Source organism: Oncorhynchus clarkii, chromosome 25, assembly GCF_045791955.1.
Source record: "Oncorhynchus clarkii lewisi isolate Uvic-CL-2024 chromosome 25, UVic_Ocla_1.0, whole genome shotgun sequence".
NCBI classification, from domain to species: domain Eukaryota; kingdom Metazoa; phylum Chordata; class Actinopteri; order Salmoniformes; family Salmonidae; genus Oncorhynchus; species Oncorhynchus clarkii.
This window is the reverse complement of record NC_092171.1, coordinates 43,970,809-43,993,188: the sequence shown is the minus strand read 5'-3', so window position 1 is coordinate 43,993,188 and position 22,380 is coordinate 43,970,809. Positions and strand designations below refer to the sequence as shown.

Here is a 22,380-nt window from a genome sequence, read left to right as displayed (position 1 = left end):
CTGTCTGGATTTGGGTGAAGGAGAAGTGGGGGGGGGGGGGGGGCTTGGGCCAGTTGCTGTGGGGGGGGGGGGGGTGCAGAGCTGTTGGCCAGGGTTGGGGTAGCCAGGTGGAAGGCATGGCCAGCCATAGAGATTTGCTTATTGAAATTCTCGATAATCATGGATTTATGAGTGGTGACAGTGTTTCCTAGTCTCAGTGCAGTGAGCAGCTGTGATGTGGGAGGGATCTGCAGATAAATGCTTCTGGGGCAAAGTTACAAAGTTAATTTTAAAGTCCATGAGTATAAGCCCCTTGAATCTCTCAATCAATCAGAGAAGATTACTGCTGGCAGGCAGCACTGCCAAGCCGGGGTGGAGACATGTTGGCTGGTTGGGGGAATGGGAGGTTGGGGGTAGAGACATGTTGGCTGGGTGGGGCTGGGAGGTTGGGGGTGGAGACATGTTGGCTGGGTGGGGTTGGGGGAATAGGATGGGAGGTTGGGGTGGAGACATGTTGTCTGGGTGGGGTTGGGGGAATAGGATGGGAGGTTGGGGTGGAGACATGTTGGCTGGGTGGGTTTGGGGGGATAGGATGGGAGGTTGGGGTGGAGACATGTTGACTGGGTGGGGTTGGAGGAATAGGATGGGAGGTTGGGGGAATAGGATGGGAGGTTGGGGTGGGGTGGAGACATGTTGGCTGGTTGGGGGAATAGGATGGGAGGTTGGGGTGGAGACATGTTGGCTGGGTGGGATTGGCGGAATAGAATGGGAGGTTGGGGGAATAGGATGGGAGGTTGGGGGAATAGGATGGGAGATTGGGGGAATAGGATGGGAGGTTGGGGGAATAGGATGGGAGGTTGGGGTGGAGACATGTTGGCTGGGTGGGGTTGGGGGAATAGGATGGGAGGTTGGGGTGGAGACATGTTGGCTGGGTGGGTTTGGGGGAATAGGATGGGAGGTTGGGGTGGAGACATGTTGGCTGGGTGGGGTTGGAGGAATAGGATGGGAGGTTGGGGGAATAGGATGGGAGGTTGGGGTGGAGACATGTTGGCTGGTTGGGGGAATAGGATGGGAGGTTGGGGTGGAGACATGTTGGCTGGGTGGGATTGGCGGAATAGGATGGGAGGTTGGGGGAATAGGATGGGAGGTTGGGGGAATAGGATGGGAGGTTGGGGGAATAGGATGGGAGGTTGGGGTGGAGACATGTTGGGGGAATAGGATGGGAGGTTGGGGTGGAGACATGTTGGGGGAATAGGATGGGAGGTTGGGGGAATAGGATGGGAGGTTGGGGGAATAGGATGGGAGGTTGGGGGTGGAGGCCAACTGATATTTTATTTTCCTGTTTATACTGAATGTTTTATTTATTAAAATCTGTATTTTATTTATTACAATTTCTATGTATTTCTTAGTTTTTTATTTTCTTTTGAGTAGCAGCCTAATTTGAAATGGATAATGTATCTGTTAAAATGTAGAAATAATAAAAGAATACCAACATACATTACATTTTATTTAAAAAAAAAAAACATTATCCAAGGTGCATTCCAGGATATGCTCACATGCAAATAGCCCTCTGGCTATGGATGTCTATGATAAATAAACACCTAACCCAACCCTAACACCTAACCCAACCCTAACACCTAACCCAACCCTAACGCCTAACCCAACCCTAACACCTAACCCAACCCTAACACCTAACCCTAACACCTAACCCAACCCTAACACCTAACCCAACCCTAAACCTAACCCTAACACCTAACCCTAACAACTAATCCTAACCGTAACCCTAACACCTAACCCAACCCTAACACCTAACCCAACCCCAACCCTAACACCTAACCCTAACACCTAACCCAACCCTAACACCTAACCCTAACAACTAATCCTAACCGTAACCCTAACACCTAACCCAACCCTAACGTAACACCTAACCCAACCCTAACGTAACACCTAACCCAACCCCAACCCTAACGTAACCCCTAACCCTAACACCTAACCCAACTCTAACCCTAACACCTAACCCAACCCTAACGTAACACCTAACCCAACCCTAACGTAACACCTAACCCAACCCCAACCCTAACGTAACCCCTAACCCTAACACCTAACCCAACTCTAACCCTAACACCTAACCCAACCCTAACACCTAACCCAACCCCAACCCTAACACCTAACCCTAACACCTAACCCAACCCTAAACCTAACCCTAACACCTAACCCTAACAACTAATCCTAACCGTAACCCTAACACCTAACCCAACCCTAACGTAACACCTAACCCAACCCTAACGTAACACCTAATCCAACCCCAACCCTAACGTAACCCCTAACCCTAACACCTAACCCAACTCTAACCCTAACACCTAACCCAACTCCAACCCTAACGTAACACCTAACCCAACTCCAACCCTAACGTAACACCTAACCCAACCCTAACGTAACACCTAACCCAACCCCAACCCTAACGTAACACCTAACCCAACCCCAACCCTAACGTAACACCTAACCCAACCCTAACACCTAACCCAACCCTAAAGTAACACCTAACCCAACCCTAAACTTTCCATGAGAGCATCTCGGTAAAGCATGGTACAGGAGCCTGGTTTTCCCCATGTCTCGCTCTCTCCCCCTCTTTCTCTGTGTGGTTCCATAACTTCCATAGCAACAGGTGCCCTCCACAACCAGGGTTCATGACATCACTCATGATGAGTAATGTCTTGGCCACATCATGGCTCCTTGCCTGCACTGTTAAAATAGAGAGTCTCAAAACACCATGATTGTGTAATGAAACCAAGTAAAGTATTGAGATCTGAACTGAGATCACAAACTGAGATCTGATTTTTGTGTTTTAAAACAGAAATGTAGTACTCTGAAACACCCACAGTGGTTCTTGGGGACTGCATGTAGCCTAGCGGTTAAGAGCAGGCAGCCGGGCGGTTAAGAGCAGGCAGCCTGGCGGTTAAGAGCAGGCAGCCTGGCGGTTAAGAGCAGGCAGCCGGGCGGTTAAGAGCAGGCAGCCGGGCGGTTAAGAGCAGGCAGCCGGGCGGTTAAGAGCAGGCAGCCGGGCGGTTAAGAGCAGGCAGCCGGGCGGTTAAGAGCAGGCAGCCGAGCGGTTAAGAGCAGGCAGCCGGGCGGTTAAGAGCAGGCAGCCGGGCGGTTAAGAGCAGGCAGCCTGGCGCTTAAGAGCAGGCAGCCTGGCGGTTAAGAGCAGGCAGCCGGGCGGTTAAGAGCAGGCAGACGGGCGGTTAAGAGCAGGCAGACGGGCGGTTAAGAGCAGGCAGCCGGGCGGTTAAGAGCAGGCAGCCGGGCGGTTAAGAGCACATAGCCTAGCGGTTGCTGGTTCAAATCCCTGAGCAGGCAAGATGGAAAAATGTGCCTTTCTACCCTTGAGCACGGCAGTTAGCCCCCAACAACATCTGCTCTCTGAGGGGACACATTTTGGTTGAATGCATTCAGTTGTGCAACTGGCTTGGTATTCTTTTTTTTTTGGGGGGGGGGGGGGGGGTTCAGTGCATGTAAGACACAGCATCAAAACACAACAGTTTCTCATACAATCAATGGTTTGGAAATGCTAATTATTATTAGCCTAAGTATTGATTGATGATAAGGGTAATTTGAGAATCTTTTTGGTGGAATTCCACCTTTGTTTTTAATGCTTTATTTAGACAGATTAGAAACAGGAGGGGCAGTAAGATCGTACATTTCGTTGACATTTTTACCCACACAGCCACACTGTAAAAAAAAACAAAAAAAGATTAAATGGTGAATTGAAATTGTCAAAACAAACAACAGCCTTTATACACTTAATTAAAGTGAATGTAAGTTGTGCAGAGCCCGTGATCAAGCAGTAACCCCCCCCAGCATGGACAGGTCACCCCTCTCCCCACCGAAGACCAGGGTTCAATTCCCCGCACCTCTCGGGGAATTGTGCTAACATAATTTCAAAAGGGTTTTCTAATGATAAACTTGGATTAGCTAACGCAACGTGCCATTGGAACACAGGAGTGATGGTTGCTGATAATGGACCTCTGTACGCCTATGTAGATATTTCATTGAAAAAAAATGTTGTTTCCCAGCTACAGTAGTCATTTACAACGTCTACACTGTATTTCTGATCAATTTTATGTTATTTTAATGGACAAAAAAAACGTGTTTTTCTTAAAAAAACAAAAAACAAGGACATTTCTAAGTGACCCCAAACTTTTGGACGGTAGTGTATAACTTCATCATTTTCATTTTTGAGGATGCCATTTTGTTGTGGCTTCCAAATTGCTGAAAAAAAAGAATGAAGTTTGAGTTGATGAAAGCATTGGCCTGTGGTGTTCTATACAGAGTTAGAGCTCAGAGCAGAAAGGTTCACCCCCCCTGAGTTTCTCAGAGCTGTGGTAGTCACGCTGTGTGTGTTCAGATGGTTTTTCACCCTGGCCCTCTCCCAGGTAATGTGACCCTAATCACAATACCATGGCAACCAGGCTAGACCTTTTAGTCCAATTAGACACAAGAAACAAACAAGGGTTGGACATATAACACTTAACCCACTCTCCTCTCTTACTTTCTCTCTGTCTCTGTCTCTCTCTCTCTGTCTCTGTCTCTCTCTCTCTGTGTCTCTCTGTGTCTCTCTCTCTCTCACTCTCTATGTTCTGTAACCATGGTAATAAATTCGATTCAGTGATGTTATCATAACTCAAAATTACATTACAGCACTGTTTTGTTTGCTCTGCGGAACAATCTCCTTTGCAACGCTACATTCTATGAATTTTTCCATGAGCTCAACCTCCGATATCTGGTCCTGCTCCACGCTGTATGTGACTGAATGTGTAGATGCTTATTGAATCAGAATGGTGTGTGTCTGTCTCTTGTTTGTGACTGAATGGGTCTCTGTATGTCCTCTACCACTGGGAATGACTATTAGTTACAACAGAGACTTGAATCCTGCTAGAGAAACCGTTTATCCTGCTAGAGAAACCGTTTATCCTGCTAGAGAAACCGTTTATCCTCCTAGAGAAACAGTTTATCCTGCTAGAGAAACCTTTTACCCTGCTAGAGAAACCTTTTACCCTGCTAGGGAAACCGTTTACCCTGCCAGAGAAACCGTTTACCCTGCTATAGATACCCATTATCCTGCTAGATTGACTACTAGTTACTGCAGAGACTCGAATCCTGCTAGAGAAACATTTTAAATTAGTCATGTGGGTTTTTGCCACAACTTTGTGCACGTGTGGGCTTGCACGTCCGGTTGCTAAGTGTTGCAGTGTCAGGCTAAATGAAATTAACTGATCAACTGTGGGACCTTACAGGTAATTCTGTAAGAACAGCTGCCTGCGGTAAGATCATGGTGGTGGTGGTGGTGGGTGTCTCTTTGTCAACAATAGCTGGTGCTGTGATCTCTAATATTAACCTTTTGTAACTAGGGGGCAGTATTTTCATTTTTGGATAAAAAAACGTTCCCGTTTTAAACGGGATATTTTGTCACCACAAGATGCTTGACTATGCATATAATTGACAGCTTTTGATAGAAAACACTCTAACGTTTCCAAAACTGCAAAGATATTGTCTGTGAGTGCAACAGAACTGATGTTACAGGCGAAACCCAGATAAAGATCCAATCAGGAAGTGCCCCATATTTTGAAAGCGCTGCATGCCAACGACTCCTTATATGGCTGTGAATGGGCTACGAATGAGCTTACGTTTTCTACGTATTCCCCAAGGTGTCTACAGCATTGTGACGTCTTTTTACGCATTTATGTTGAAGAATAGCCGTAAGGGACCACAGTTAGCAAGTGGTCACATGATGGCTCCCGCAGAAAATCTTGCGTAAAGTACAGAGGTAGCCATTTTTCCAATCGCTTCTAATGAGAAACCAATTGTCCCGACGGATATATTATCGAATAGATATGTGAAAAACACCTCGAGGATTGATTCTAAACAACGTTTGCCATGTTTCTGTCGATATTATGGAGCTAATTTGGAAAAAAGTTCGGTGTTGTAGTGACCGTATTTTCCAGTCGATTTCTCAGCCAAACGTGAAGAACAAACGGGAGCTATTTCGCCTACAAAAATAATATTTTTGGAAAAAAGGAACATTTGCTATCTAACTGGGAGTCTCCTGAGTGAAAACATCCGAAGTTCTTCAAAGGTAAATTATTTAATTTGATTGCTTTTCTTATTTTCGTGAAAATGTTGCCTGCTGCTAGCAGGGCATAATGCTATGCTAGGCTATGATAAACTTACACAAATGCTTGTCTAGCGTTGGCTGTAAAGCATATTTTGAAAATCTGAGATGACAGTGTGATTAACAAAAGGCTAAGCTGTGTCTCAATATATTTCATTTGTGATTTTCATGAATAGGAACATTTTGCAATTTGCATTTTGCACGCCCAATATTTCAGTTTTTGATTTGTTAAAAAAGTTTGAAATATCCAATAAATGTCGTTCCACTTCATGATTGTGTCCCACTTGTTGTTGATTCTTCACAAAAAAAGACAGTTTTATATCTCTATGTTTGAAGCCTGAAATGTGGCAAAAGGTCGCAAAGTTCAAGAGGGCCGAATACTTTCGCAATGCACTGTATGTTCCCGGGATGGCATCTGATCATCCAATGGCATTGAGGAGTTTACCACATCAGTCACTGGCTTCATTAATAAGTGCATTGACGACATCATCCCTACTGTGACCGTACGTACATATCCCAACCAGAAGTCATGGATTACAGACAACATCCGCACTGAGCTAAAGGCTAGAGCTGCTGCTTTCAAGGAGCGGGACACTAATCCGGACACTTAAGAAAATAAATCCTGCTATGTCCTCCAACGAACCATCAAACCATCAAAGCGTCAATACAGGACTAAGATTGAATCCTACTACACCGTCTCTGATGCTCGTCGGATGTGGCAGGGCTTGCAAACTATCACGGATTACACGGAAACCCAATTACGCATTCCTGCGCCTGCCTCCCGAATCATTCATACCAGCGTGACAACTGTTCAGACGTGTGGTCAGGTGCCACAAAAAGGGACGTAGGAAAATTAAAATTGTCTCAGAACAGGGCAGCGTGACTTGCCCTTAAAAGTACACAGTGTTAACATTAATGACATGCATCTCATTCTCTCATGGCTCAAAGTGGAAGAGAGATTAACTTTTTGTAAGAAGTGTTGACATGCTGAATGTACCAAGCTGTCTAAACCACTGGTACACAGCTCAGACCCCAATTCATGCCCCACAAGACATGCCACCAGAGGTCTGTCTAAACTACTGGCACACAGCTCAGACCCCAATTCATACCCCACAAGACATGCCACCAGAGGTCTGTCTAAACTACTGGCACACAGCTCAGACCCCAATTCATACCCCACAAGACATGCCACCAGAGGTCTCTTCACAATCCCCAAGTCCAGAACAGACTATGGTAGGCGCACAGTACTACATAGCCATGACTACATGGAACTCTATTCCACAGTACTACATAGAGCCATGACTATGACTGTGAAGAGAGAGACACACACACAGGTAAATACTCACACATACTCACTTTATATTGTAGATATGTAGTGGTGTAATAATGTTATGAAGTACGGTTTTATCTTTAGTTTTATATGTAAGTGCTTCATTTGTTTGGACCCCGGGAAGAGTAGCTGCTGCCTTGACAGGAACTAATGGGGATCCATAATAAACCCCAGGAAGAGTAGCTGCTGCCTTGGCAGGAACTAATGGGGATCCATAATAAACCCCAGGAAGAGTAGCTGCTGCCTTGACAGGAACTAATGGGGATCCATAATAAACCCCAGGAAGAGTAGCTGCTGCCTTGGCAGGAACTAATGGGGATCCATAATAAACCCCAGGAAGAGTAGCTGCTGCCTTGGCAGGAACTAATGGGGATCCATAATAAACCCCAGGAAGAGTAGCTGCTGCCTTGACAGGAACTAATGGGGATCCATAATAAACCCCAGGAAGAGTAGCTGCTGCCTTGGCAGGAACTAATGGGGATCCATAATAAACCCCAGGAAGAGTAGCTGCTGCCTTGACAGGAACTAATGGGGATCCATAATAAACCCCAGGAAGAGTAGCTGCTGCCTTGGCAGGAACTAATGGGGATCCATAATAAACCCCAGGAAGAGTAGCTGCTGCCTTGGCAGGAACTAATGGGGATCCATAATAAACCCCAGGAAGAGTAGCTGCTGCCTTGGCAGGAACTAATGGGGATCCATAATAAACCCCAGGAAGAGTAGCTGCTGCCTTGACAGGAACTAATGGGGATCCATAATAAACCCCAGGAAGAGTAGCTGCTGCCTTGGCAGGAACTAATGGGGATCCATAATAAACCCCAGGAAGAGTAGCTGCTGCCTTGACAGGAACTAATGGGGATCCATAATAAACCCCAGGAAGAGTAGCTGCTGCCTTGGCAGGAACTAATGGGGATCCATAATAAACCCCAGGAAGAGTAGCTGCTGCCTTGGCAGGAACTAATGGGGATCCATAATAAACCCCAGGAAGAGTAGCTGCTGCCTTGGCAGGAACTAATGGGGATCCATAATAAACCCCAGAAAGAGTAGCTGCTGCCTTGGCAGGAACTAATGGGGATCCATAATAAACCCTAGGAAGAGTAGCTGCTGCCTTGACAGGAACTAATGGGGATCCATAATAAACCCCAGGAAGAGTAGCTGCTGCCTTGGCAGGAACTAATGGGGATCCATAATAAACCCCAGGAAGAGTAGCTGCTGCCTTGACAGGAACTAATGGGGATCCATAATAAACCCCAGGAAGAGTAGCTGCTGCCTTGACAGGAACTAATGGGGATCCATAATAAACCCCAGGAAGAGTAGCTGCTGCCTTGGTAGGAACTAATGGGGATCCATAATAAACCCCAGGAAGAGTAGCTGCTGCCTTGGCAGGAACTAATGGGGATCCATAATAAACCCCAGGAAGAGTAGCTGCTGCCTTGACAGGAACTAATGGGGATCCATAATAAACCCCAGGAAGAGTAGCTGCTGCCTTGGTAGGAACTAATGGGGATCCATAATAAACCCCAGGAAGAGTAGCTGCTGCCTTGACAGGAACTAATGGGGATCCATAATAAACCCCAGGAAGTAGCTGCTGCTACTCTTTGTTTATTATCTGTGCACAGTGACTTCACCCCGTCCCTAGATATTACCTCACTCGACTAACCCGTACCCCCGCACATTGACTTGGTACTCCTTGTAAATAGCCTCGTTATTATTATACATTTTTTACTTTAGTTTAGAAAATTTTTCTTACTTTAAAAAAAATTATAATTCTGCATTGTTGTTTAAGGACTCGTAGTAAGTATGTAATTTCTACACCTGTTGTATTCGGCGCATGTGACAAATAAAATTTCCCCTGATTCATTATGGGGGATTATGGGGGATTTCAATCACCTGCACTCTGAGTGCTTACATTCAGTGTGTGATTTGTCTAACAAGGGAAAATAACATTTAACTAAGACTTGTGTTGCGGCTCAGTCCCTTCCCACTGGGCACACTCTGTCTCCCCTCTCACTCCTACACCTCCTCTGTCTCCCCTCTCGCTCCTACACCTCCTCTGTCTCCCCTCTCACTCCTACACCTCCTCTGTCTCCCCTCTCGCTCCTACACCTCCTCTGTCTCCCCTCTCGCTCCTACACCTCCTCTGTCTCCCCTCTCGCTCCTACACCTCCTCTGTCTCCCCTCTCGCTCCTACACCTCCTCTGTCTCCCCTCTCGCTCCTACACCTCCTCTGTCTCCCCTCTCGCTCTTACACCTCCTCTGTCTCCCCTCTCGCTCCTACACCTCCTCTGTCTCCCCTCTCGCTCCTACACCTCCTCTGTCTCCCCTCTCACTCCTACACCTCCTCTGTCTCCCCTCTCGCTCCTATGGTTAAAAGGTTCCAGATAACATCTCAGTCATTCTAGAGATCACTAACTGGGTGTCTCAGACCAGATAACATCTCAGTCAGTATAGAGATTACTAACTGGGTGTCTCAGACCAGATAACATCTCAGTCATTATAGAGATCAGTAACTGGGTGTCTCAGACCAGATAACACCTCAGTCATTCTAGAGATCACTAACTGGGTGTCTCAGACCAGATAACATCTCAGTCATTGTAGAGATCACTAACTGGGTGTCTCAGACCAGATAACACCTCAGTCATTCTAGAGATCACTAACTGGGTGTCTCAGACCAGATAACATCTCAGTCATTGTAGAGATCACTAACTGGGTGTCTCAGACCAGATAACATCTCAGTCATTGTAGAGATCACTAACTGGGTGTCTTAGATGATGGATCAGGTGATACAGTATCTAAGCTTTTCAAATGAGGTTGGTAAGGTCACCATCAACTGTGTGAGAGACAAAGATGACATCCATCTTCTAACTCGTAACCCATCTTTCTTGTTTACCTCTACTTCCTGAGTTTTGACCTCTGACTCCTGACCTCTGTGTTTTGTTCTGCCCCCCTGCAGATGACCCTGTCTCCGTGGGCGGAGCAGCAGCAGCAGGGTCAGCTCATAGGTAGTTTCGATGAGAAGGCGTACCTGTTGGAGAAACAGCTGAAGGCGGGAGACGACCCCTACAGAGACCACGCCTTCAACCTGGCCGAGAGCGACCGACTCGGCTCCGAGCGGGCTATCAGAGACACACGGCACTACAGGTGACTACACACAGACCGAATGGGCTCAGAGCGGGCCATCAGAGAAACACGGCTCGACTCGACAGGACACTCTCATAAAGAGAGTACATCATGCAATGTCTGCACCTTCAACCATCAACCTTGGGCTGGCATGATATCACATGTCCTTTGCTGTTATGATAGCAAACACTCATTGGGTTTTATAGTGAGTGGGGTGTACAGTACACAATGCACAGGAGGTGTGAATACTTTAAAACAATGTTGCTTATTTTTGTTTGTAGGTGTGCCTCCGTGAATTATGATGCTAACCTTCCTCCTACGAGCATCATCATCACCTTCAACAATGAGGCTCGCTCCACCCTGCTACGCACCATCAAAAGGTAAGGATCCACTTCTACAGAACACTAGAACACTGCTGTAGAACACTAGAACACTGCTGTAAAACACTAGAACACTGTTATAGAACACTGCTATAGAACACTGCTATAGAACACTAGAACACTGCTATAGAACACTAGAACACTGCTATAGAACACTGCTATAGAACACTAGAACACTGCTATAGAACACTAGAACACTGCTGTAAAACACTAGAACACTGCTGTAAAACACTAGAACACTGCTGTAGAACACTGCTGTAAAACACAAAGAACACACTCCAGCCTGCTACGCACCATCAGAAAGTAAAGTACTATTGTATTTCTCACACAATAAACAATTAAGAATTGACCATCTTATATTTAGTGTTTAATGCTGTCTTCTCTCTCTCTCTCTCTCTGTCTCTCTCTCTCTCCCAGTGTCCTGTTGAGGAGCCCTCCCTCTCTGATCCAGGAGATCATCCTGATAGATGACTTCAGTACTGATCGTGAGGCCTCCCTGCTTTTTCTCAGTTCTACTTGTTAAATAGTCTCTGGTCCTTACACGGCTCCCAGCATGAGTCTCTGACAGTAACTCTGCTCTCTGTGAGGTCCCTATCGGTTCCCTTTCAGTCTCTATGAGGTTCTTCTTCTTTATGAGGTTCTTCACATTGACCTAGGAAGTTCTCTCTGTGTCCACCTGCTGTATTTGCTCTGTCAGAACACAGAGAAATGCATGAAGAGAGATTGTGAGATGGGGACAGGCATACAGGGAGACCGTGAGAGGGTAGATCATAAAAACATGTTGAATGATTTAGATAGCAGGAGAGAGAATTTGTCCAGGAATGTACACTACATGACCAAAAGTATGTGGACACCTGCTCGTCGAACATCTCATTCCGAAGTCATGTGCATTAATATGGAGTTGGTCCCCCTTTGCTGCTATAACAGCCTCCACTCTTCATGGATAGGCGTTCCACTAGATGTTGGATCATTGCTGTGGGGACTTGCTTCCATTCAGCCACAAGAGCATTAAGAAGGTTGGGCACTGATTTTGGGCGATTAGGCCTGGTTAGTAGTCGGCTTTCCAATTCATACGAAAGGTGTTTGATGGGGTTGAGGTCAGGGCTCTGTGCAGGCCAGTCAAGTTCTTCCACACGGATCTCGACAAACCATTTCTGTATGGACCTCGCTTAGTGCCAGCCAGTCGGCCAGTCAGTCAGCCAGCCAGCCAGCCAGTCAGTCAGCCAGTCAGTCGGCCGGCCAGTCAGTCGGCCAGTCAGTCGGCCAGTCAGTCGGCCAGTCAGTCGGCCAGTCAGTCGGCCAGCCAGTCGGCCAGCCAGTCAGCCAGCCAGTCGGCCAGTCAGTCAGCCAGCCAGCCAGTCATTCAGCCAGTCAGTCAGCCAGCTGGCCAGTCAGCCAGCCAGTCAGTCAGTCAGCCAGCCAGTCAGTCAGTCGGCCAGTCAGCCAGCCAGTCAGTCGGCCAGCCAGTCAGCCAGCCAGTCGGCCAGTCAGTCGGCCAGTCAGTCGGCCAGTCAGTCGGCCAGCCAGTCGGCCAGTCAGTCGGCCAGTCAGTCGGCCAGTCAGTCAGCCAGCCAGCCAGTCATTCAGCCAGTCAGTCAGCCAGCCGGCCAGTCAGCCAGCCAGTCAGTCAGTCGGCCAGTCAGCCAGCCAGTCAGTCGGCCAGTCAGTCGGCCAGTCAGTCGGCCAGTCAGTCGGCCAGTCAGTCGGCCAGTCAGTCGGCCAGTCAGTCAGCCAGTCAGCCAGCCAGTCAGTCAGCCAGGTGTATGACGTGACAGAGACCATCATCTGGCATTGCATTGTGGATGGAACAAGGACTTGTTCCTAAACCTAAATAATAATAATAATCCCTAGGTTTTGGTCATTTTATCTGTAAACAATAAATGCACAATCACAGATGTCTGTGTGTCTGAGTCTGTGTGTCTGAGTCTGTGTGTCTGAGTCTGTGTGTCTGAGTCTGTGTGTCTGAGTCTGTGTGTCTGAGTCTGTGTGTCTGAGTCTGTGTGTCTGAGTCTGAGTCTGTGTGCGTGTGAGTCTGTGTGCGTGTGAGTCTGTGTGCGTGTGAGTCTGTGTGCGTGTGAGTCTGTGTGCGTGTGTGTGTGTTATTTGTGACATGACATACTTCCTCTTTTCCAGCTGAGGACTGTCAGCAGCTCTCTCAGATCCCTAAAGTACGCTGCCTGAGGAACGGACGTCGAGAGGGTGAGTTGTGTCTGCCTGCTGCACATAGGCTGGGGTGTTATACAGTATCCTGGGGTGGTATACAGTATCCTGGGGTGGTATACAGTATCCTGGGGTGGTATACAGTATCCTGGGGTGGTATACAGTATCCTGGGGTGGTATACAGTATCCTGGGGTGGTATACAGTATCCTGGGGTGGTATACAGTATCCTGGGGTGGTATACAGTATACTGGGGTGGTATACAGGGGTGGTATACAGTATACTGGGGTGGTATACAGTATACTGGGGTGGTATACAGTATACTGGGTTGGTATAATGGGGTGGTATACAGTATACTGGGGTGGTATACAGTATACTGGGGTGGTATACTGGGGTGGTATACAGTATACTGGGGTGGTATACAGTATACTGGGGTGGTATACAGTATACTGGGGTGGTATACTGTATACTGGGGTGGTATACAGTATACTGGGGTGGTATACAGTACACTGGGGTGGTATACAGTATACTGGGGTGGTATACTGGGGTGGTATACTGTATACTGGGGTGGTATACAGTATACTGGGGTGGTATACTGGGGTGGTATACTGGGGTGGTATACGGTATACTGGGGTGGTATACGGTATACTGGGGTGGTATGTCAAAACTAATTCTTTGAAGTTTTTCCAATAAATTGGTATATTTGTAGCTACTTTTTAAGTACCTGCAGTCAACTTGTGCAATACGTTTATCGTAGTTCCCCAGAACTGTTCAGCCAGTCTCATTATTTAACATGAAGATTACTGTAGTTCCCCAGAACTGTTGAGCCAGTCTCATTATTTAACATGAAGTTTACTGTAGTTCCCCAGAACTGTTGAGCCAGTCACATGTTTGTTTGTAAATAGCTCAACGGTAGAAAGCTGAGCTGGTGAGCATAGAGTTGTGTATCTGTTGGAGAGCCCATAGAGTTGTGTATCTATTGGAGAGCCCATAGAGTTATGTATCTATTGGAGAGCCCATAGAGTTATGTATCCGTTGGAGAGCCCATAGAGTTCTGTATCTGTTGGAGAGTTCTGTATCTATTGGAGAGTCCATAGAGTTCTGTATCTATTGGAGAGCCCATAGAGTTGTGTATCTATTGGAGAGCCCATAGAGTTCTGTATCTGTTGGAGAGTTCTGTATCTATTGGAGAGTCCATAGAGTTCTGTATCTATTGGAGAGCCCATAGAGTTCTGTATCTATTGGAGAGTCCATAGAGTTCTGTATCTATTGGAGAGTTCTGTATCTATTGGAGAGTCCAAAGAGTTCTGTATCTATTGGAGAGCCCATAGAGTTCTGTATCTATTGGAGAGACCATAGAGTTCTGTATCTATTGGAGAGTCCATAGAGTTCTGTATCTATTGGAGAGTCCATAGAGTTATGTATCTATTGGAGAGTCCATAGAGTTCTGTATCTATTGGAGAGCCCATAGAGTTCTGTATCTATTGGAGAGTCCATAGAGTTCTGTATCTATTGCGGAGCCCATAGAGTTCTGTATCTATTGCGGAGCCCATAGAGTTCTGTATCTTTTGGAGATCTTTAATAAATTAATAACATAATTTGTGTTTGTGGAATCTGATTATGGAACCCGACTCAAAGGAAGATCGAAGAAGTAAATATGTTTTTGGTGACGAGGGAGACTAAGTGAATTAACAACGTTTTTTTGGTGACATTCAGCTTTGAAATCAGCATATTTAGAGTGCTGGTTTGTATAACAAACAGAGTACGAGGTTAATGAATTCAGGCGTAAACTAGCAAGGAAAGTTAGCCTACAATTAGAGCTGGAAGCTACAGGTTTTGTCTCTATCTGTCTGCTCTGCCATTGTGTAGGTCTGTCTAGTTAGCTACAGAGCCATTCATTTAGCGAGTTCGGACAACTTTTAGAATTTTTTCTGTTGTGCTAAAAATGCAATAACTCAATTAGCCTTTGCACTCCTTCTAAACAACACAATTTTAAAAACATTTAGCAAAGAGTGAAGTCTACAAAACTTTGTCTACTCTGTTCCGGTATAGATTCTAGTTATTTTTATAATGTATATATTTTTTTACCCCTTTTTCTCCCCAATTTTGTGGTATCCAATTAGTAGTTAGTCTTGTCTTTCATCGCTGCAACTCCCGTACGGACTCGGGAGAGGCAAAGGTCGAGAGCCATGCATCCTCCGAAACACAACCAAGCCAAGCCGCACCAACGTGCCAAGCCGTACTTAACCCGGAAGCCTCATGGGTCTCCCGTTCAGGGCCGGCTGCGACACACCCGGATCTAGTTCCCATCCTCAAGCACTGCAGTGCCTTAGACCGCTGCGCCACTCGGGAGGCCACAGATTGTAGTTTTGGGAACAGAAAACTGAATTGAGATCAAATGTTTCATCGATGAGAAAATGTGCAGAATGTCGGCACAAAATCCATCTCCGTCCATCTTCTCCCACTGCCGGCCACTGGGCTTCCTCTCACTACCATATTTGGTAGTGGGTGGAAACACCATGCGGATGCTTCACATTTACACGTCCTGTGAAATATCTGGTTCATTATTCTATCTGTGGTTGTAGTGTCGTGTCAATGTATCATAATGAAGAAACCTCAATGTCCCAACTATCTACATACATGGCTCTAGGTACAGTTATCCCCAAGCTACTGACCCCAAGCTACTGACCTCAAGCTACTGACCCCAACGTCTCGACTCTCTACATACATGGCTCTAGGTACAGTTATCCCCAAGCTACTGTACCTAGAGCTACTGACCCCAAGCTACTGACCTCAACGCCCCGACTCTCTACATACATGGCTCTAGGTACAGTTATCCCCAAGCTACTGTACCTAGAGCTACTGACCCCAAGCTACTGACCTCAACGTCCCGACTCTCTACATACATGGCTCTAGGTACAGTTATCCCCAAGCTACTGTACCTAGAGCTACTGACCCCAAGCTACTGACCTCAACGTCCCGACTCTCTACATACATGGCTCTAGGTACAGTTATCCCCAAGCTACTGTACCTAGAGCTACTGACCCCAAGCTACTGACCTCAACGTCCCGACTCTCTACATACATGGCTCTAGGTACAGTTATCCCCAAGCTACTGTACCTAGAGCTACTGACCCCAAGCTACTGACCTCAACGTCCCGACTCTCTACATACATGGCTCTAGGTACAGTTATCCCCAAGCTACTGTACCTAGAGCTACTGACCCCAAGCTACTGACCTCAACGTCCCGACTCTCTACATACATGGCTCTAGGTACAGTTATCCCCAAGCTACTGTACCTAGAGCTACTGACCCCAAGCTACTGACCCCAACGTCCCGACTATCTACATACATGGCTCTAGGTACAGTTATCCCCAAGCTACTGTACCTAGAGCTACTGACCCCAAGCTACTGACCTCAACGTCCCGACTCTCTACATACATGGCTCTAGGTACAGTTATCCCCAAGCTACTGTACCTAGAGCTACTGACCCCAAGCTACTGACCTCAACGTCCCGACTATCTACATACATGGCTCTAGGTACAGTTATCCCCAAGCTACTGTACCTAGAGCTACTGACCCCAAGCTACTGACCTCAACGTCCCGACTCTCTACATACATGGCTCTAGGTACAGTTATCCCCAAGCTACTGTACCTAGAGCTACTGACCCCAAGCTACTGACCTCAACGTCCCGACTCTCTACATACATGGCTCTAGGTACAGTTATCCCCAAGCTACTGTACCTAGAGCTACTGACCCCAAGCTACTGACCTCAACGTCCCGACTCTCTACATACATGGCTCTAGGTACAGTTATCCCCAAGCTACTGTACCTAGAGCTACTGACCCCAAGCTACTGACCTCAACGTCCCGACTCTCTACATACATGGCTCTAGGTACAGTTATCCCCAAGCTACTGTACCTAGAGCTACTGACCCCAAGCTACTGACCTCAACGTCCCGACTCTCTACATACATGGCTCTAGGTACAGTTATCCCCAAGCTACTGTACCTAGAGCTACTGACCCCAAGCTACTGACCTCAACGTCCCGACTCTCTACATACATGGCTCTAGGTACAGTTATCCCCAAGCTACTGTACCTAGAGCTACTGACCCCAAGCTACTGACCTCAACGTCCCGACTCTCTACATACATGGCTCTAGGTACAGTTATCCCCAAGCTACTGTACCTAGAGCTACTGACCCCAAGCTACTGACCTCAACGTCCCGACTCTCTACATACATGGCTCTAGGTACAGTTATCCCCAAGCTACTGTACCTAGAGCTACTGACCCCAAGCTACTGACCTCAACGTCCCGACTCTCTACATACATGGCTCTAGGTACAGTTATCCCCAAGCTACTGTACCTAGAGCTACTGACCCCAAGCTACTGACCTCAACGTCCCGACTCTCTACATACATGGCTCTAGGTACAGTTATCCCCAAGCTACTGTACCTAGAGCTACTGACCCCAAGCTACTGACCTCAACGTCCCGACTCTCTACATACATGGCTCTAGGTACAGTTATCCCCAAGCTACTGTACCTAGAGCTACTGACCCCAAGCTACTGACCTCAACGTCCCGACTCTCTACATACATGGCTCTAGGTACAGTTATCCCCAAGCTACTGTACCTAGAGCTACTGACCCCAAGCTACTGACCTCAACGTCCCGACTCTCTACATACATGGCTCTAGGTACAGTTATCCCCAAGCTACTGTACCTAGAGCTACTGACCCCAAGCTACTGACCTCAACGTCCCGACTCTCTACATACATGGCTCTAGGTACAGTTATCCCCAAGCTACTGTACCTAGAGCTACTGACCCCAAGCTACTGACCTCAACGTCCCGACTCTCTACATACATGGCTCTAGGTACAGTTATCCCCAAGCTACTGTACCTAGAGCTACTGACCCCAAGCTACTGACCTCAACGTCCCGACTCTCAGGAAGCAGCTTTACAACTAGACACCTTGGTGTTCTCTATCGGCAGCCACTGCAGAGGTCTGGCTAGCTGTTTTCTCAGGCTCATACTGTACTCTTATCTGTGTCCTAGGACTGATCCGGTCCCGGGTACGAGGGGCAGACTCGGCCTCTGCCTCTATCCTGACCTTCCTGGACAGCCACTGTGAGGTCAACACTGACTGGCTACAGCCCATGATACAGAGGGTCAAAGAAGTACGCACTCACTCACTCACTCACTCACTCACTCACTCACATGCATGCACACTCAAACACACACACTCTCTGCCTGGCTCCAGTCCATGATACAGATGTTGCCTGATGACTCACACTCAAGTCTTCCTCTGTCGTTCACTAGAGACTTTAGTCTTGATCTGCTCTGTGGTTTAAGGCAATGCAACTCAGTGCTAGAGGCGTCACTACAGACACCGGCTGTGATTGGGAGTCCCATAGGGCGGAGCGCAATTGGCCCAGCGTCGTCTGGGATTGGCCGGTGTAGGCCGTCATTGTAAATAAGAATTTGTTCTTAACTGACTTGCCTAGTTAAAGGTTTAAAAAAAAGTTGCCACAAAGTTGGAAGCACAGAATCGTCTAGAATGTAATTGTATGCTGTAGCGTTGAGATTTCCCTTCACTGGAACTAAGGGGCCCGAAACCATGAAAAACAGCCCCAGACCCTTATTCCTCGTCCACCAAACTTTACAGTTGGCACTATGCATTGGGACTGGTAGTGTTCTCCTGGCATCCACCAAACCCATATTTGTCCGTCAGACTGCCAGATGGTGAAGCGTGATTCATCACTCCAGAGAACGTGTTTCCACTGCTCCATTATGGATCCAGATTAGTTCCTGCCAAGGCAGCAGCTACTCTTCCTGGGGTTTATTATGGATTCCCATTAGTTCCTGCCATGGCAGCAGCTACTCTTCCTGTGGTTTATTATGGATCCCCATTAGTTCCTGCCAAGACAGCAGCTACTCTTCCTGGGATTTATTATGGATCCCCATTAGTTCCTGCCAAGACAGCAGCTACTCTTGCTGGGGTTTATTATGGATCCCCATTAGTTCCTGCCAAGACAGCAGCTACTCTTGCTGGGGTTTATTATGGATCCCCATTAGTTCCTGCCAAGGCAGCAGCTACTCTTCCTGGGGTTTATTATGGATCCCCATTAGTTCCTGTCAAGGCAGCAGCTACTCTTCCTGGGGTTTATTATGGATCCCCATGAGTTCCTGCCAAGGCAGCAGCTACTCTTCCTGGGGTTTATTATGGATCCCCATTAGTTCCTGTCAAGGCAGCAGCTACTCTTCCTGGGGTTTATTATGGATCCCCATGAGTTCCTGCCAAGGCAGCAGCTACTCTTCCTGGGGTTTATTAGGGATCCCCATTAGTTCCTGCAAAGGCAACAGCTACTCTTCCTGGGGTTCAGCAAAAGTAAGGCAGTTCATACACATTTGAAAATCATTACAATACATTCACAGATTTCACAACACACTGTGTGCCCTCAGGCACCTACTCCACCACTACCACATATCTACACTACATATCCATGTGTATGTGTGTGTATAGTGCGTATGTTATTGTGTGTGTGGGTATGTACAGTATGTGTCTGATCCTATGTTTGTGTCTCTTAAAATCTAATTTTAATGCTTGTATCAGTTACTTGATGTAGAATAGAGTTCCATGTAGTCATGTCTCTATGTTGTACTGTGCGCCTCCCATAGTCTGTTCTGGACTTGGGGACTGTGAAGAGACCTCTGGTGGCATGTCTTGTGGGGTATGAATGGGGGTCTGAGCTGTGTGCCAGTAGTTTAGACAGACCTCTGGTGGCATGTCTTGTGGGGTATGTATGGGGTGTCTGAGCTGTGTGCCAGTAGTTTAGACAGACCTCTGGTGGCATGTCTTGTGGGGTATGTATGGGGGTCTGAGCTGTGTGTTAGTAGTTTAAACATACAGGTCAGTGCATTCAACATCACATAAGTATAAGTAGTGATGAAGTCAATCTCTCCTCCACTTTGAGCCAGGAGAGATTGACATGCATATTATTAATATTAGCTCTCTGTGTACATCCACGTCCAGTCGTGCTGCCCTGTTCTGAGCCAATTGCAATTTTCCTAAGTCCCTTTTTGTGGTACCTGACCACATGACTGAACAGTAGTCCAGGTGTGACAAATCTAGGGCCTGTGGGACCTGCCTTGTTGATAGTGTTGTTAAGAAGGTAGAAACTAGGACCTGCCTTGTTGATAGTGTTGTTAAGAAAGTAGAAACCAGGGCCTGTAGGATCTGCCTTGTTGATAGTGCTGTTAAGAAGGTAGAAACTAGGACCTGCCTTGTTGATAGTGTTGTTAAGAAGGTAGAAACTAGGGCCTGTAGTACCTGCCTTGTTGATAGTGCTGTTAAGAAGGTAGAAACTAGGACCTGCCTTGTTGATAGCTTTGTTAAGAAGGTAGAAACTAGGGCCTGTAGGACCTGCCTTGTTGATAGTGTTGTTAAGAAGGTAGAAACTAGGACCTGTAGGACCTGCCTTGTTGATAGTGCTGTTAAGAAGGTAGAAACTAGGACCTGCCTTGTTGATAGTGCTGTTAAGGCAGAGCAGCTCTTTATTATGGACAGACTTCTCCCCATCTTATCTACTGTTGTATCAATATGTTTTGACAGTTTACAATCCAGGGTTACTCCAAGCAGTTTAGTCACCTCAACTTGCTCAATTTCCACATTATTTATTACAATTATTAGTTTAGTTTTTTCCCCAAATACAATGCTTTTAGTTTTTTAAATATTTAGGACTAAGTTGTTCCTTTCTGAAACTAACTGCAGCTCTTTGTTAAGTGTTGCAGTCATTTCAGTCGCTGTGGTAGCTGACGTGTTTAGTGTTGAGTCATCCATATACACAGACACACTATCTTTACTCAAAGCCAGTGGCATGTCATTAGATTGAAAAAAAGCAAGGAGCCTAAACAGCTGCCTTGAGGAATTCCTGATTCTACCTGGATTACGTTGGAGAGGCTTCCATTAAAGAACACCCTCTGTGTTCTGTTAGACAGGTAACTCTTAATCCACATTATAGCAGGGGGTGTAAAGCCTTAACACATACATTTTTCCCTCTCAACCATACAATTGTTCAATTCCTCATCAATCCGCCACGGAGCCGCGGGATTTAACAGTTTTTACACAGATTTTTTATTAATGGTTGCTTATTAGTAACTGGAATATGAAATTTGATAAATGTGACAGTCCGAGGGGTTTCAAGCTCTGGTTGATTTTGAAATGTTCTGATATTTATTGGTATTGAATTGTGTTTGGTTGTCAACGCAACCAACTATCAACATTTAAAGGAGATGGTCCCGTCGGAGCCGGCTGACTTATGGCCTCACCAAAGGCCAACGTACGAGGCGTGTGAGTTATTTTAGAATTGTAATGTTTTGAATTATAATGACCCTAACCAAGTTGTCTGCTTTGAAGCCTCACTAAGAAGATGTCTCTATTTTTTGCATTTTGTTTGCAGGCGCTGTAGTCACACAAAATAATACAAACGTTATTATTCACTTTTTTCGAGCTCATTTGAATTGGAATAGGTAGCTACGGGTTGAGGCTTTATCTTCCCATGCTAAATCAGACCAATTCATCCACTTTATGGAAACACAACAGCGCTATAAGCGAAGATGATTGGACTATCCTGCTAGCCAGTCACTGCTCTGCCTGTCCCTTCTTGTCCATCCGCTTCGCTCTGCTTTCTTCTCTCGCCCACTTCTGGTGAGTTTTTTTTCACTTTAATCTGGCTTTAATTGTCTACAAATTAATATTTTCTATGTTGGATTCAAGTCTCCATCTCAACCAAAAATGTACGTTTTAAAGAATTGAACTAAATCAAATCAAACATTTATAGTGATTTTAATTCGATTTTTGATATTATAATCTGGGTCATTTGTTTGTGCTATTAGATGAAGCCCAGTGATAACACATGAATCTGTTCTATAAATAAGAAACTATCTGACAGTGGATCCCCATTTGAACTTGAGTCGTGTCATTTTAAGTGGTTGTGTCGTGGGAAATCAAAACAAGGACATTGGAAAGTCAATATGAATCACTCCATATTTTGTCAGCAAGCTGGAGAGGTCAAACTGACATGCAGAAAGTCCTGGGCTGAATTGAGCGCTTAAAAGTTGACATCCATCCATTTGGAAATGTAGCGTCTCCTCCTACTGTGAGAGGTGAGAGTGGATCATGAAATAGCCCTATACAATTATTATTGTTTCAAGCTGTTGAGAGTGGCTCTTCCCAAAGCCCTCT

General features: G+C 46.4%; 1 protein-coding gene across 1 annotated transcript in view; it reads left to right on the top strand.

Moving 5' to 3' along the window:
* The window catches only part of LOC139383418 (polypeptide N-acetylgalactosaminyltransferase 16-like), a 46,569-nt gene that overhangs the window by 6,642 nt on the left and 17,547 nt on the right, over positions 1-22,380 (top strand). Inside the window, exons 2-6 of the mRNA XM_071127957.1 lie at positions 10,432-10,619; positions 10,880-10,978; positions 11,396-11,463; positions 13,112-13,177; positions 18,192-18,313. Of these exons, the coding sequence (XP_070984058.1) occupies positions 10,432-10,619; positions 10,880-10,978; positions 11,396-11,463; positions 13,112-13,177; positions 18,192-18,313 (543 nt within the window). The remainder of the gene's footprint in view (positions 1-10,431; positions 10,620-10,879; positions 10,979-11,395; positions 11,464-13,111; positions 13,178-18,191; positions 18,314-22,380) is intronic.